At 36.5% G+C, this 17,456-nt stretch overlaps 2 protein-coding genes across 2 annotated transcripts; both read right to left on the bottom strand.

The window, feature by feature from the left end:
• Positions 1-2,300: 2,300 nt before the first annotated feature.
• Positions 2,301-5,847, bottom strand: LOC146133353 (uncharacterized). The gene is made up of 5 exons (XM_083397462.1): positions 5,802-5,847; positions 4,171-4,308; positions 3,354-3,481; positions 2,906-2,974; positions 2,301-2,548 (listed from the first exon to the last, which is right to left on the bottom strand). Exons 2-5 carry the CDS (start codon positions 4,280-4,282, stop codon positions 2,510-2,512), a joined length of 348 nt encoding a protein of 115 aa, XP_083253588.1. The 5' UTR covers positions 4,283-4,308; positions 5,802-5,847; the 3' UTR covers positions 2,301-2,509.
• A 4,600-nt stretch (positions 5,848-10,447) lies between these two features.
• On the bottom strand, positions 10,448-16,327 carry LOC146133352 (uncharacterized). Its single transcript, XM_083396966.1, has 4 exons — positions 16,168-16,327; positions 15,617-15,744; positions 13,768-13,836; positions 10,448-11,099 (listed from the first exon to the last, which is right to left on the bottom strand). The coding sequence occupies exons 1-4, from the start codon at positions 16,253-16,255 to the stop codon at positions 11,052-11,054; spliced, it is 333 nt and encodes a 110-aa protein (XP_083253092.1). The 5' UTR covers positions 16,256-16,327; the 3' UTR covers positions 10,448-11,051.
• Between the last annotated feature and the right edge of the window lie 1,129 nt (positions 16,328-17,456).

The raw sequence follows: 17,456 nt of genomic DNA, 5'->3' as shown, positions 1-17,456 counted from the left end.
TGCAACACGTGCAATATCATTCAAGTATTGGTGCTATCGGGCAACGAGCCCCAAATGCCCTTTTTGAGCGCTTCTAAGTCGCATTTTTTGTATTTATTCGCTTTCTCGGGAGCTTTGGTTTGTTGCGTTACTTTGTGTACAGTTACAGCACTTGCTTGCATATTTCGAAAATTTATTGCCTTTGCTGTTATTAATATTATATACTTGTTATTCTTGCTATTAGAAGATCCGGTGTCCTGAAAAGTTGTCGCTTGTGGCAGTCTTGAGTATTTTCTTCGATATAGGGCAGAGATGGCGAACCACTTTTGTGACCCACCACAGATTTTTAAGGACCCACTTGTTCCTGTAGAAATACAGACAAGTTATCAATCATTTTCAGGAAATGATAAATTTAAAAATAAGTTTTTCGCTATGTAGCCTTACTGTTTAAATCGGGGTTGCCCATCTGTGGGTCGTGCAAAAAAAGTAGGTGTACGGTACGTTAACTGCTTTTCAACAAATGCGTGCAAAAAGCAGACACTAAACGCATTTTGTTTATCGCTGTAAAACGTGGCGATCCTTTAAGCTTAAAGAGAAACTGGAAAGTAAGAGTTCGCAGACTAAAAAAATCTGAAAATCCTGGATGAACCATGCTGAAAAGCTTTCAACTGAATTCCTGTAAGCCCATAAAAATTGCTGTTGCATTTGTTAACTATTTAGGTTTCAATATCTGTGAGAATCCGAATTTGGAAATCGTATGAAAACCTTGGTTACCAACCGAGACGATAACACTTGAAACGACGCAACATCAAAGTTTCGCATAAAATAAGCAAATAACTAAATACATGACCCACTTGAGCATTTTGTAAGGATTAAGGTCGTGTTTGTAACCCGCGCGATGAAAAGGTTCGCCATCCCTGATACAGGGCATTTTGTTTAGCAGCTGTAGTGAAGAACGTTTTTGTTTCGAAATTACTAATCGATACAAGTGTGTAGCAACATGTTTCCATTAATAGAGAATTTATTCGGTGCCATGGTTGCCGATTGTACCAAGCATTTTTATTTTTTTATTTGGCTTTACTTACGAACGCTCATCTTAGAAGACTATAAGTTGTGTTGCTTTTAGTGTCGCAAGTTTACCGCTATAGGTTTACAATGTGGTGCATGAACGAAGATGGTTTGCAAAAAAAAACGATAGTTGCTTGCAATTGTGGATTCTTGTCTAAAAGGCACACACATCCATCCACGGTGCACAAATGTTAATAACTAAGCAAATGAAGACCTTTCTTTGAGGCAAATTCCAATAAGCTCATTGTTGCCATGCATCTGCCTAGCGTCGAAATGAGACCCAGACGTTTGAAGCAGCAAAACCTTTCCAAATAACATTTTATTAATAGCAATGTTCTATTACCGCCAGCAATTTGCAATCTAATGTCGTTTTGCAAGAAAGTGGGTTACCCGGATTTCAAGCAAAGCACTACTTTTAGCAACAAAATTTCGCTACCTAATTCGCAGTACAAGACTAAACGAACTGGAGTGATTTTAATGGCAACTTTCTTTTAAAGTTAAGTTTATAGTACCGTAATCAGTGTCATAAGTAAGTCAATTTAAAGTGACTAAAGTCCCAAGTCATTTGTGAAATAACGTCTAAGTCAAGTCCTGTGTATAATAACTTAAGTTCAAGTCAAGTTTTATTTAATAAGTAATAAGTAGTCATAATTGGAGCAAGTTCATTGACGTCAAAATAAAACTTTAAACTATTAAAATAGGCAAACTTATCCGATTATGAGCAATAACTCGACTAAAACTTAACAAAAACACGAAATAGTAAGATATTATTTTTACGTGCACAAACTGAAATAAATCACCCAATTTCATAAAAACTAAAATAAAATTCCTTTTATTTCATCCCAAGTCGTTTGTCCAAAGTGTTTGGAAAACAGATTTTTCTATTCCGGGTACGTTCCAAACTTCCAGCAAACATAAAATAATTGGGCCAAAAACAAACATCCAAAAATAGTGTAGTTGCTAAGGTGATAAATATCAAGATTTTGTTTACTGAGTAAACTAGCGTCACTTCTTGTTCAAACAATGTTAATCAACGTACTTTTTTGTAAAGGTTCTAAAACAAATCTCCAAAGATTTATATATAGCTCTGGATATCGTCCAGAATATACAAAAGCTTGCCTATACTGTCACACCTTTCCTATATACCTTTACCATTGGTCGTACCTGATCATCATAAAAACAAACATTTAGAGTGCACACGACATTGCATTTCGCACTTAAATACAAGAGAAAAAATGAGAAAGATTTCAGCACAATAGCATGCAAGGTTTCAGCACGAAAAAACTAACCAGCCCGACGAAGGTAAAGAAACAAATAAAAATTAATCTATAAAGCAGGAAAACTTCACATTTATCTGTCAAATAAGATACAGAAAATAAATAAATTTGTGCTATTTTGTCCACAAAGTAGGATAAAACGATGTTAGAACCAGTTCATCTTCGAACTTATTTTTTCCCGGCCTTTAACTTCGCTCAATACGTTGTTCTTTGTGCTCGAGTTCCTGCAATTCACAAACAAAATTACCGGAATGCAATGACATCTTGGTAAAACTATAAATAAGCCTACGGTACCTTTTAATATAATGTATAAATAAAAAACGTTCTTCAACCGACTGCTATTATTGGGTGTTTGTAAACTTTTTTGTTAAGTTCAGATTTTACGCAGTACCTCGTTACCTGACAATGGTGTTTAATTATTATTATTTGTTAGTGGTTAGTGCTAATAATTCAAAATAACTGTATTTTTGTAGTCACACTGAAATTTATTTTGTATAGTGTTAAAATAACGTGGCTTGACATCGGTTACACAAGTTGGCTTTCAATATTAGCCTACTACTTCTGATAAATTTATTTCTCACCATTCTAATTTGTACAAGAGTGCAGCAAGGACAGCACAACGATGCAAGACAATCATCTGCGAACGTGCCCTGAAGGTAGAAAATAGAAAAATGCTTGTAGCTTATGTGAATTTTAAATTCATTTTACACGAATTTGTCTAAGAAAGTTTGATAAATTTCGTATGGATATAGTGATGACAAAAGTTAAAAAAAAATAATTTGTTTTCTTACAAATCCAAGATAGGTCTTAATTTGAGCATAAATAATAAAAAGGCTTTTTCTGTATTCGTCCCAGGAATATTTTGTTAAAAAAAACAATAGCTGGAAAAGTTTTTCATTCAATTTTTACCGAAGTAATGAAGCAAATTCGGATTGTTACAGTAAAGCATCCATCGGATCGAATCAAAAGTTTTCCCTGTGTTAACCTTCGAATACATTAATTTTTTTCTCGGAAAAAACAATAGTTTACTTCAACTCCTTTCTCAGTTCTAGTTGCCTGTCTGGTCATCGCCATGCAGTAAGAGCCGCAAGGGTAGCAAAGCGCGGCCAAACAACATTCCTCGAAGAAACCCTGGTTGGTGTCTTCAGCAGTTTGCCCTAAACAACACACGTTAGTTTTAGTTATTGTTGTACATTCAAGGGGCAAATCCGAACAAGGAATTAAAAATCTCTGATTTTTCATTGAGTAGGGCCTATTATAATGACAACTCCACTATGCCCGCAAAAAACACTTATTTGCTTTAGCTGGGTTATATTTGCAAAATGTTCTATTTAGAAAAAATGGGTACCACGGCAATATGGAAGTGCAAAATGAGGTTTGTTTATATTCAAGTAGTAAAATAGGCAAAAACTGTTTTCGCGAAGAGACATTGTGCACCGTAGATCCGCCATGCGTACACATACATTTCTTGCTCCGTTATATTATTGTAAAATGCTGCATACTGACACTATTGCGTATTACATAATATATTCAATAGAATCATTGGTGTTTAAGTACTTCTTAAAAAAAATCCATCACGCTGTCGAAGTTTCTGTAATTTATTGACTTGATTTTATATAATAACATGCAATATAAGTTTGAACCGAATATAATCAATAACTTAAGCAAACGAAGTCGGAACTGTAGCCTACATTGTACATCCTCATAAATTTCAAACACAGAACGAACGAAAGAGCCGCATAAAACTGGACATGACCGCATGCGGCCCGCGAACCGCGTGTTGGCTCTAACACGCTACAAACTATCTAAGGTGATTTTTAACAAATTTTTTCATTCGTCTATTTACCTGCCAATACACATGGGAGCAGAAACGCTTTTATGCATAAGGTTTTGTTACGGAAGCATCCCGACAATTGATACTTCCACGTGTTCTTCTCGTCTTTATCTTGTCCTGTCATTATCGCCAATAACTTTAGTGGTGAAACTAAAACAAAAAAATTGTGGTCATACGTTGAGTTTACGTCAGTTTGTTTGGGTCTCGTAGTAGTACTATTAGGCCTTACAGAATCTCAGTTTTATTATTCACAAAATAAGAAATATCTGAGACATTTAACGAGTTGTAAAACCAACTGAAAACGAATTTTGTCGATTGACAATAAGCAGCCATATATTGTTTTAGTTCAGTCAAGTGCTGGATTAAGTGAACGAAGATTGGTGTTCAGGGTCTCCGCTTCGAGTTCTTCGGGTTATAATTACGTAATGTTATTTTGATAAATGAAGGGAAGTCGCTCACTTGAAGGGAAGTCACTTAATAACAACTGTCATCTAGCCCCTCGGAAAAAGCTGCTTTTTGACCAACGATTATGGCTTTCGTATCGTTGGTCAAAAAACAGCTTCCGAGGGGCTAGATCACAGTTGTTATTAAACCCACATGTGTATGTCTTTTAATGAATCATACGGTTCTGGTGATCCCTTCAATATGTCGTTGCTTGTACTGACAGAATGTAGCAGGTATTAGCGTATGGTTGTTTCTCGACTCGCTTATCTCTTTGCCTGTAGCCCACTTTCTCTTCTAGAGCAACGGCCGATGTTACAGGGACTTAACAAGTGGCTGTAGTTGTAATTGTCAACAATAATGACTGTCGATTGCACCTATAGTCCAACTTCCTACAGTTACACCTAATGTCCGCCACTGACTGCTATGCGCTTTGATCAACCTACATCCATGACAGGCCCGACGTGTATTTCACGTGCTGTCTCGTCACGAAATTCAATATATACCTACAAATTTACACACATTCGACGGTCTTTTTCTTTCAAGCTTTGACCGAAATCGGGAAAAGTTTTTAAAATCCCCATTCACGTAATGTTGATTCTTCGTGTGGCGACATCGATAAGATTGGGTGCGATAGGCATATACCACAGACGCCACAACCTTCGAGCGTTAGAAATTGCAGGGTGGTTTCCAGCTGATCTATTTACATCGTGTCGAAACGGATTTAAAATAGAAATGTTGTAGCGACGCAAGGCAAAACAAAAGGCGCAGTAAGCGACCTGCGTGGGCTGCGAACGAACAATAAAGTTTCAGGTAATCACAAAGGAAAACTCCGTAAAGATTTTTCAACAAAGCAACGGTGAGTTTTGATTGACACTTTGATTGTCGTCGGAAAGTTTTAGAGATTTCGAAAAACCAATGAATATAATAAGTTTTTTTAAAACGCCGACGTAAACTGGCCTTGTGCTAATGTTAACCAGGGGGATGAAAACGACCAATAAACAAGAATAACCTTGCATTTCGGAAAGGCCATGGAAACTTGCCTTCAAGTTACTTCGCGCTTACGTTGGCTGGGTCACGTACGACATAGCGAGAACTAGCTTGTAAACTAAATAAACCTCGTTTATTCGCCTTGGAATGTTTTCCCGCAAAGTATGTTTCCAAGAATAAATCGGTAATTTCCAAAACTGTCACAGACTTACTTGTTTCACTTTGGGACAGTGTTTCACAAGAACACCCAGACAATTGAGTAAATCGTAGCTGCTCACAACGTTGTTAAACCGTGTGTACTAAACTGTATATATATATACCTAGAGCCACTTCTGTCTCACTTACTAACGATTAGATATCAACAGTGCATTGTAATGTAAAGCCGAATGCACACCGCCGTCGTTTTCGTGTCGTAAGCGCCTTCCGACTCGACGCCGACGAGCGCTTACGTATGTCAGTGCACCGCGTCAGATTATATTGTAAGAAGCGAAACTTCCAATAGAGGCCGTAAAATGTTGCAATTAACCTACCACCCGAGTCAATTGACTTAAAGAATTACGTTCAAGTCAAGTCTTTCGACAAACTCTTAAGTTAAGTCAAGTCCTTTGACAAAAGACTTAAAGTTAAGTCAAGACACCTGAAAACATTGACTTCACTGCACTAAAGTCAAGTCATTGACTTGCGTCATTATACAACACCTTTAAAAGTCAGAACTCACAACCTTCCGTATCAGTAAAAGACAAAACTGAAATGACCAAAGAAAACACATTTTTTGCACAACAGCGTATAACATCGAATTTTCGATAATAATACATCCAATTATCGAATGATATCTTGACTCAATGCCTTTAACTTTCTGTATAAGCATATGGTAACTGTTCTAGTTTGGAAATTAAAATAAATTTAAGGACGACAAAAGTTTGATTTCCGCGAAAAAGCAACTATATCGGCTGTTAATAGAAAAGCTTCTAGCATGTTTAGGAGAATCTTCCTTAATTGATTGAAAATAGACTGTTTAGTTTTTGGTCGAAACTATCTTTCTAAGTAACATGTATGTATTGAATGTTAGGGTTTTAACTAATTAAAATATTTTGCAACGGTTTTCCTGTTTGTTTTTTCCGGGTTTTCCCTTCCCACTAAAAATTTTTTTCCCACAAAAATAAAACTGAGTGTAACAGCAAAAATTACCTTACGCCTTGGGGAAAACCCCCGTGAAAAAATGACTTAAGTCAAGTCAAGTCGTTTGTCCGATAGACTTAAGTCAATTCAATTCATTTTTCTCAAATAACTTAATTCAAGTCATTTGAAAACAGTGTTATTGACTTAAGTCATTACAACACTGCTACCTGGTTCCCAAACTTAACTCTCGTCATCGTTAAAAAAACAAACAATAAAGCGTGTATCGCCTGAGTACCGGTATACGTATTATGGCGTACGGGAATACCCGGTTTTGGAAAAGTCCCTGAAAATCGAAAACCTCTTCTCAAGTTACAGCATCCTTTTGTTTAAAACTATCTGTCGAAATATTCCTCGTGACTGTAATTTACCCCATCTAAATTTGAAGTTTTCACGTGATCGCGAGCTAATGAAAGGCAAAATAGTGAAAAAAAGTTTATTATGGCATTCGCGCTAAAATAACAGGTGCACTGATAAGTTCTGGACTCGGTCACACATTGCCCTCGTGAAATTAACTTGCCCAAGCTTTAACTTTAAGCATATGTTTACGTTGCTGTTTGTGGCAAGAAGACTTATCTGTCTTTTAAGTTTATATGAATGTACAAACTTATATATATGATGCGAATATACGATATCCATGAATTATGTTGCATTTTGCAAATAAACCGGGATTTATCCCTTCATTACCTGCTTATTGTAATAAGGCAGGAATTTTTATGTTGAGTCTTAGATGTAAGAAACCCATAGCCTACTTGGGATTTGATTTATCGAACAAAAACAGCACATCAAGCAGGCCAGTCATTCAAAACGAGCACTACGAAAATAACAAATGCGTAGCCCATATATTAATGTTGAATTATAGTTTACCTGGGTGAACATTTTGTAACGAATTCTGACCGCAGGCATTAATTACAAATTTAAATGACCCAAATGTGGTAGGGGAAGTGTGGGACCCATGGAACATGGGGACCAATGGAACGCTGGCACATTGCGCCCCCTGTTGGCGGAACTAAATAAAATTTTGGTTGTGGGAATGAGATTTCGTGTACAGAACTTTTTCCAAAAAGTTCTACTGCGTGCTTTTGGAAGTTGATTTATTTCAAATTTTCACTTTTCTAGGTGAAAAATGTTTTTTAGCCTGATATTCGTAAGGTGTTTTGATAGTCTTTAGGCAATCGTAAGGCAGTGAATACTTTTTTGTGGAGAGAGAGGATATCTAGGTAGATGTTAAAAGCTAGTTTGATTAGTTTGGGTTAGAGTACTGGTTAGCCATGAGTGTTTTTATTAAAAATGGCGATTAAAGGATCTTTGGAACAGTCTGTTCCATTGGTCTCTCGATCATTTTGTGATCATATTATTAGATTTTAAGGCTGTTCGATGATGGCCATGGCTGCGGAGTCGGATTCGAAGGAGTCGGTCTCGAGTCAGACCACGTAAAACTCCCAGAGTCCTGAGTCTGACGTCCGCATGCAAAGTACAAAAAACTGATATTGCCGTCAATTGCAGTTTGTAATAGCGAAATAGCATATAGTTGTTATTTTCGAACCATTTATTGTGAGTGGATGAATTATATGACATCCTTGTGACTGAGTGCTGCATATCCACCGTATTTAGTTACGTAAATTGGCGGAATACAGGCTCTAGAGCAGCGGTTCTCAACCAGTGGGCCATGGCTCACTGGTGGGCCATGGAAGCTTTTTTAGGTGGGCCACAGACAAATTTAAAAAAGCTAGATTTATTGAAGAATTTAGTTTCATTTCACTAATGCACGGTTGAATAAATAATAATCTGTTTTGTTATATGCTACGCTATTTTTCGTTCTAAACCTTTTTTATAGTTTCTTCTTTCATAAAAAATTATTGGGCCACAAAATTTATGTGCAACGAAACTGGGTCACGAAAGAAAAAGGTTGAGAACCACTGCTCTAGAGTCAGAGTCGGACTCGGCACGAAAAAAAATTAGTTGGGTATTAAGAGGCATACTAGTCAAAAAAAAATTAAGGACCAAGATAATAATTTTATAAGAAAAAAATTGCTAGACTAAAATGAACGTAAATTTTGATCCTGAATTTTACACCAATCAAGCGTGTAGGCTATACGCAACGACAAATGTTAATCTTAATAAACAAAATCGGTTTTAGATTTCTATGCAGAATCCTTTTGAAACCAAAAAAACTTGAAGTAAAATACACCTTGGCCTTTTGCAAAAAGGTCTAGCCATACGACCAACCCAGTAATGCAGGTCTAAGTAACGTCATTGGTCCAAACGCTTTAAATCTACGCCGACTCGATTTAATATATACGAAAGTCTTACTTACCCTAGTCATTTACTATGTTAAAGTCGCGACAAGTTAATTTTAGGTCATTTTGTCGAGATTAAAGCTTTGGTAAAATAATGAAATAGACTCAATTGATTCCGAGTAATATTTTCGGAACAAACATACACAGCCAAGACATACTTAGATTCCGTAAAAAATTTTACGTGTACGAAAACAATGTTGGCTAAAAATAACAATGGCTGATAAACAAAAAGCATCAGTATTACCTATAGTTTTTTTGACAAAGAATCATATATTCCAAAGTTATTACAGTGGAGTATGTCTTATCATAGCATTGAACTTAAACTTTTTAAATATGGGTGGATTTAAAATATATTTGTTTTACGGGTATTTTAGAGTTTTGTTAAAATGAGGTTACAATATTACATATTTACTGTACGAATATATTTGCCTGTTTGGTATCATGATGTATTCTTCCTAAGTAGCAAGTTTGACGACCATTTGGTGTTGGCATAGCGTTGGCTGAACGACGTTTAGTTAACTTGAATACGTCAATTCTTCGTCTCACTAAAGCGACATTAAACACGCAAGAATCTTTTGCCGCTCAATTACAACTACTGTATTTAAAGGGTTCATACCAGGATTTTCTATCATCCTGAGCTTGATACAAAATCGCATCTAGCAAGCAGGGCTGCGAAGCTGATTAAAAATAACCCGAGAAGCTGATTAAAAATAACCCGAGTCCAACTCCGGCCAAAAATATAAACCCGAGTCGAACTGTCGAATCCCGGGTCTGGCCCGGCTAAAGGGAGGTTATGTCAAGTCCGCAGCTAAGCTCCTGTATTTGAGATCCAGTCTGTATTTGACGTATTTATGTAACAAAATTAGGATGCATGTTCAACAATCCACTTATGGGGCTGTCATATCGTTCATCCACTCACAATATATATTTGGAAATAGCAACTATATGCTATTCCAGATTTACAATCCACAGTTGGCGTCATATCAGCCCATGCGGACGTTGAACTCGGGACTCGGGTGGTTCTATGTGGTCTTACTCCAGTCCTCAGTCCCTAGTCCGACTTCAGCAGAACAAACCGACTCCGTCCCCATGCCGACTCCGATTCCGACTCCACAGCCTTGCTAGCAAGTTTGTATACTTACTTGCTATGTCAATATTCTTTATTACTTCGTACAGTTTTGGGGTTTGCTCGTCTTGTGTGATTTAACCCAAAATGCCTAACTAATATGGGGGTCAACAAATTGACAAAGCAACATCCAGCAGTATACCCACAGTTTGGTGAATAAAATATACGGTAGGGCAAATGTATTCTGCAATATAACGTACGAACAAAAAATTAAAACCTATATAAATTTTGCCTCCAATTTTTTCACAGATTTAACCACACAAATTAGTTTGATCCTCATTTCTTTCTTAAAAGAACACCCATCTCTGTAAGCAAAATTTAAAAAACTATTAACATTAACTTGCTAAATGTAACATTCTAAACTTAATAAATTCACCAACGTGCGTTGAAGTCGTTAAAAACCTGAATTACTTCTGAATCCAAAATTTTTTTCTTCTTGTTCTTCTTTCGATAGTTTAAAAATGAGCTTAAAGACATAAACGAACAGTTGTTTTCTTCGCACGCACATACACAACATTTCCGTTAGCATACACTGTGTTTTAATAGGTTTTCAATAAGCGTAACATGTAATCGCTCAACTTTTGTCACGTGCACTGCTTTTCACAAAAAATCTTGGTTCATACTATATGCGACGAAGAGAAATTTCATTTCGTACAGCGTTACTTACGTTTTCTTTGTAAGATTTACAAATATTAAACATTACATCGAAAAAAAGGCGTTCTGGTGCGTGACATAGCTCTATACAGTACGTTAAAATTACTATAAACGAGAAACGGCTGTTGTTTTGCATATACAATCCCATGTACAATATTATACTTTAGCAGTAATAGGTATAGCACAACAAAAAATTCATATTTCTTTTAAACTCTGGATATGGACTGGCCACTTGATCCGGAGCCTTCTAGTTCCTGCAAAGATAAAGGTGTATTAGGAACACAATTTCCTTAAAAAATTCGTTATCATTTGGCAATTCTTTTTAGAATAAGGCAAAACTAATATAGGCCTACATAGCATATGTGTTTTTCTAAAAAAACTTTAACAGTAAAAAAAAACATCAACAAACTCAGGTAACTATCTACCCTTGCCATAAAGCTATAATTACGTTCATAAATTTAGTACCAATCGGGCATGTGACTCAACTTTATAATGTGGCCTACACATTTCTGTCTTACTCTGTTTGTAGTATGTGAACCACACCTTGAGAATCACATTATAATAAAGTTTAATAATTTAGTATGTTACAACAAAATTGTTTAGGTTAGTCAATGAAAAACTGTGTCTGTTTGCATAAGATTTTTTTAATAAAAAACAACTGGAAGTGTTACTGAGGAAGAAAACAAGTTAAAAATGAAACTAAACTCTTACAGAATATTGTCTAGAGAATTCTATCTTGAAAAATAATAGACCTGTCTAAAAATATTTAGCTAAATAAATAGTGTTTAGTTATCAAAAAGTTATCCAGTTGACTTTTAATAAAGCCCCAATTCTAACTCAATATAAATATAATCATACTGAGGTACGACACATTTAAACTGGTTGGCTACAAACTATAACGGCACTGCCAATTTAATTAATAAATAATATTTAAAAAGAAAAAAACTCAATAGTTATATCTTTGTGAAAAATAATGGTACCGAAATTTTCGTTAGATTAGTGGTACGAGTAGCCTAATAGACTTCCTTAATGGTATATTAATAAGAACATATCAGCATTACCGCTTTGCATACATTTCGTTTTATAGGATACAGCTCACAAGTAGGTGCATCCTGTTGTGTATTATGTATACATGTAAAGCCAAACATGCTTTTGTTGCTTTAATAAATTAATTCGACAATCTAAAAATATAAATTGTTTACTAATTTTGCATTCAAAGCCTAACTTTCGTGGTTTACTTTTATGTGTGGTTTGCAGGAACTGCAATATTTTATGTCGTGGGGTTGGACTAAGTATGTGCTAACGTACTGATTAACCATATATAATTGCTGTTTTTAGTGTAACACATTTGTTCTAAGGGTACTGGGTTGCTTTTGGCCAAAATTGCTTAAATACTTACAATATTAAATAAAAAACATCCGACTTAACGTTGCAAATTTTTTTCGTCGTTGTTAGAAAAATGGCAATTATAAGTGTTGCAAACAAGTCATTTTTAAATGACTTAAGTTCAAGTCAAATAACAAACTAACAACATTCAACAATCTTCAATTGTACAACTGTTCTTCCGCCAAAGCCGGAAAGGACCGGAGGAACAATTGTACAATTGAAACAATGCCCGGCAGGCAGCAACAGCATATATTCATTATTCATTCAACAATCTAAAACTTAAGATAAATAGCTCAATTTTATACTAAAATGCTAAATAAAAACATTAAATTTCAATCATTGACTTAAGTCCAAGTCAAGTCTTTTAAATACAGTGACTAAAGAGCACTTAAGTCAAGACATTGAAGTCTTAACAATACTGGCTTTTATATAATGTGCACCAGTGCTCCGCAACTGGTGTGCTGCGAGCCCATGCCAGGTGTACCCCGATGTAAAAATCGTTTTTTACTTGCGTTTTTTTTAAAGGCACCATCTAAAAATTAGTACTACTAACAATAAAAACACACAGTTAAGGAAGGCCTTTGACTGTATGCATTAATTCTGGTAAACTTTCGTTCTTTATATTTAGAATTTGTGAAAACAATACAACAATGGTTTCAAAGAAAACAAAACCCCGGAGATATTTTCCATACTCTCGAAACCCATGCAACTTCCCTGTAAAATCATTAGGCTTTTTGTTCTAATGAACCGCCCTGGTTCGCACTATGATTTTTTTAATCTTAGCTATTGTTGCACAAATGTATCTTGGTTGGTGTTACAAAAGACTAATAGAACATTAGAGTACCAAAATACAATTCTCAAGTAAGTTTCATTTTCTTAATGCTATTCAGAAGCCTTTAACATTCTCTGATCGTGGGGTGGTAACCGAGGCAAGTCCCATGCAGGACCTTCAGCGGATTGTTTTAGGACTTAAAAAGTCTAAAATTGAATAAAAAGAAATATAATACGTCACGATTTTTCGCATTCGTCGCATATACCCATGCACATTATTTTTGTACTCGACTGCATTAAACATTTGCCCATGTATTTACGTTGTCTTAGGTATACTTTTGTAGCTTTTTAAACGCTGTCGCTGTGGCGCAAGATAAAGTTGAACGTTGGAACACAGTTTGCCCCCTAAAGAATTGGTTGGCGCCCCATCCACAAGTAAAAACCACTAGTTTATACTAAAAACCCTACAGGTCTACGTTAAATTGTGCTAAACAGAAACCAATGAATATACTGCACTCCAAACTCTTCATACGCATATAGCTTGAATAAAGGAAACATGTAGGTGTTTGTAATCCGTTATTATTGTTGTCGATGCTTTCAACATTCTGTATAGTTTAACCGCAAACAGGATTGCTCGTCCTTAAATAGAAGATGTAGTTTTGTAGGCGTTTAATACAAATATTATAGCCTCCTATAGTAACTTGCCTCGGTAAGTATAGTATGCTGATATTTTGTTCAAAGCCTATATGAATTGCCTCAACTTACCCTGGCCACTTGAATGATCGAACAAAGAGGACAGAACCAACTTATAAGACAATCCGAACCAAATGAACCCTGCGAAAAAATAAAAATGGTTATAATTTAATTGTCAGTTTTACGATAAAAAAAATGACGAAACCATCATTAACAACACGTAACACGTAAAGAAATGGAAGTGCCAGTGGAAGCCGCCGAACACTTCACCTGTTAAAGTCTTATAGCAATGTTTTTACCATAGCATTTAAAAAATCGATTTTAACCAAACACTTCGCGTTAATATAACTGTATCACCGTTTACATTATTTAATTATGTCATTGAGTATTAAAAGCTCTTACACCAACGGTTGAAAGTGTGTTGTTCTTGCGCAGCGCAACGCAACATCAGTCTCGTTTTGCCAACATTTTAATCTACTAACGCCATGCGTTGCATTTCTTCGAAGGGCATGGGCGGGATGGGGGGTAGGAGCCAGGGGCGAGCGCGGACATCCTCTGCATATCCTCCCTAACCCCCCTCAACGTCCAGGCCGCTTACTGCACCCGACTTATGCGCATTGTGACTGGCTATAACTATATACACCACGTGCAAGTCAAAGAACTTCCTGTCCTGGTCGATGAGATTTGCCGCAAGAGAACTAGATTGTATCTGTATCATCGCGCCCTGATATAAACACCCCCCTTATCATGAAATGACAGGAGCGGTTAACCACGCCCTAATGCAGTTATCGACATGCCCTGTTGTACGGGTTGCATTTTTATTATCGCAGGCCAGTGATAGAACTGATGCAGCCTATTGGTTGGCTACCAAATGGAACTAGGAGTTTGGGGACATGATTACCCCAATCCACCACTATTGGTTCGCCATTTCAGCTGTTAGATTCGGCCTGCCTCGACCAGCCAAGACTAATTTCCTCACCAGGCTGAGAACAGGAATTGGGCGCGTTTGTTCATTCATGTATAGATGGGGTCTGGTTATTTCTGTGGCTAGTGTGGCATGGAGAAACAGTGCATCCATATGAGAACAGACGGCATCCATATATAGTCTCACAGTGCCCGAATTATCGGCCACCGAATAGAAAAATGGCCTGACACTCTGAGATGACGAAAGACTATATGCTGATGGACCAACGTTCTGCCCAGACACCCCAACTGGAATGACAAGTTTGTCCAAACGAAATCGACAATATATCGTTAGCAATCTACCGTCTTGCTGTTGTATGGTAAACTGCTGGATACAATGGCCCGTTTTAAAAAGCACAATCAGAATTACCAATACAAACTTTAAAACGCAAACAAAAACTATATTTAACGCCTCTATATTTGATTGATGCGATAAATTGTAGAACATTCCCCAATGGTCGACCGCGGCCTGTTTCAGTTCCTACGCATGTTTAAAGTTGGGAAAATTCCGCGTATTAAAACGTGCCTTGGGAAGCAATTACGTCGGACGATGAGTAATCGCGTGCGTAACATAACGTGCTTGAACGGTTTCACTGTACCGCGCGTTTCTACACTCTGCTATCACAAATATTTGAAAAATTCCATTGGTTGTAATCACCTCATTGTTGGAAAAAACGAATTTAGTCATTTAGCCCTTTTCGTTATGAAAAAAAGAACAAGGAACCTATACATTATCGAAAGGCGTACAATATTACTAATTGTAAATAAGTTTTTCGTAAGGGAACTGTTTAAAAGGCACAGAGCGCGCACAATTCGCAAGAATAAAATTAAGGAAAAGATATATAGATCACCGGAAACTTTGTAATTGGCTTCATTTCGTCATACTAAGGATTTGGGTACACCTGTACTTTATTCAGCGGGTTAAAATAGACAAATTACTTTCCGACAAGGGCCTCACCTCAATTCCCTTCTTTTCCCTTACAGCTTCTCTCGTCCTCGCCATGAAGTAGATTCCAATGCAACTCAGCATAGATGCGAAGCCGCACGCTAAACAGCTGCCTTGGTCGGCCTGCTCGGCGTTTTTACCTGAAAGTAGTTTTTTTGTGCAGATTTTTCTAATTAACACACCATCTAGCATGTGAAGGTTTTTACAATTCGTGCTGAGGCAATCCAATACACTCACTAAAACGAAAACTATTTGATTGCCTAAAAATGCTGTATATTATAATTCCTTCTCTAAGTTTTACTCTTATTTATTTTTATATTCGAAATTATTTGCCACACGACTCTATATCGGGTTAAAAGACTTCTTGGTGACTATACCTCTTATTTTAAATCTGATCTCAATTATGCCGTTTAAATTATTTCAACAGTGTTTTTTTAGAAAAACAAGTAGCTCGTTACTTATTCTCTAAATCGTTTTATTTGTGGATGTTTGATAAAGGTGTTGTGTATCCTGATTGGCCAACATGCATTTACAATACAAACCTATACTTTCGTGGCACTTACCGGCAGTAACACAAGGACAAAACCAGGTCATTACGCATAGACCACAGTTGTCGAAACATCCAAAAAGTCCGGAGTTCCAGTCTCCCATGTTGAAGGATTAAGGTAAAAATCAAAAGATTTGAAGTATAGGTTTGATTAAAAGTCTATTGTCGTTTAGACTAGAGCTGCGGAAAACGCGCATAATGATTATTTCTAACGATTAAAAGTATAGCTTAGATTTAATAACAAAAATAGTTTACAAAATTTTCCATGTTTCCTAAAATGCACCTTGCTTTAAATAACGTTTTAGTGTGTATTGGTTACATGTCTTTGGTCTAACTACCGGTACCACGCAATAAAATCCAACCCCTGAAAAGTCGGAAATTTACGGGTATAGAAATGAATAAAGACGAACAAATACATCAACGTAACTGAAGAGCTGGTAAAACCTGTCCTCTATATTTCTTATAATAGCTTTGGTCGTGAAACCTTTTCTTAAACATGTTAGACATCCATATTGGCTGCTTGGTTCTAAAAACGAAGCCATATACCTTACTACAAACAGAGCACACTTAGAAACATATGGATTGTTAGTGTTTAAATATTATTATGGTTTACGTTGAAATACAATAAGTTTAAATTCAAAACTACCATGCCCACATCTGTGTGCTTTGCTAAGATTCTGTTTGCTTGTGGCAACAGAATTTAATCAAACATGTTTTGGGTCTCACTTTTTGGGAAACGCGTAGTTCCGTACATGACGAACGTAATGCTTAACGTAGACAATTTGATTGATCTGCGAAAATCAGGCCAGATACAGTCATAGAACGCAATACGGTACATTGTAGTGGTCTGCACTGACTACTACGTATAATGAAACGATCCATCCTTTCGCCTCAAAGCGGTGCCTTATAACGAATTGATAGTAAACAGCACCAAATAAAGCAATAATTCAAAAAACTGCTTTGTACCTCTTTTGTATTTTACATAACACAAAAAAGTACGCTTGAAGTAACATTGCTCAAGCAACATTTTAAACGCGTCGTCAAAAAGTGTTACTCACAGTGAAATACGTTCTAATCCAGCCTTCGGACAATTGCTGCGAGTTTTACTCTGTTCCGCCCACTGCACATTAAAGGATTTTCTCATAATGAACGAAGTTCGATCTTAAAAACTACTCACACTGCAGTCTACGTTTTCCGTGTGCCCAGTTACTACATATTTTTTGACGAAAGGCTTTCCGAATTTATGGGCGCGTCTGTGTGCTCTATGGTATTCCTAACAAACGGCGTTGCCATAATAAAGATTGT

Source organism: Ascidiella aspersa, chromosome 9 (genome assembly GCF_963924565.1).
Source record: "Ascidiella aspersa chromosome 9, kaAscAspe10.2, whole genome shotgun sequence".
NCBI classification, from domain to species: domain Eukaryota; kingdom Metazoa; phylum Chordata; class Ascidiacea; order Phlebobranchia; family Ascidiidae; genus Ascidiella; species Ascidiella aspersa.
The sequence above is the reverse complement of the archived record's forward strand: the minus strand, read 5'-3'. Positions and strand labels throughout refer to the sequence as shown.

Bases quoted from the DNA above. Each gene is read 5' to 3' on its own strand.
- LOC146133352 (XM_083396966.1), bottom strand. From the start codon at position 16,255: ATGGGAGACTGGAACTCCGGACTTTTTGGATGTTTCGACAACTGTGGT. The intron at 15,745-16,167 runs GTAAGTGCCACG...AACTACTTTCAG, and splicing joins TTGTCCTTGTGTTACTGCCG to GTAAAAACGCCGAGCAGGCC. The intron at 11,100-13,767 runs GTAAGTTGAGGC...TTATCTTTGCAG, and splicing joins CGATCATTCAAGTGGCCAGG to GAACTAGAAGGCTCCGGATC.
- LOC146133353 (XM_083397462.1), bottom strand. From the start codon at position 4,282: ATGACAGGACAAGATAAAGACGAGAAGAACACGTGGAAGTATCAATTG. The intron at 2,975-3,353 runs GTAAACTATTGT...TTCTACCTTCAG, and splicing joins GAACTGAGAAAGGAGTTGAA to GGCACGTTCGCAGATGATTG. The intron at 2,549-2,905 runs GTGAGAAATAAA...TGTGAATTGCAG, and splicing joins CTCTTGTACAAATTAGAATG to GAACTCGAGCACAAAGAACA.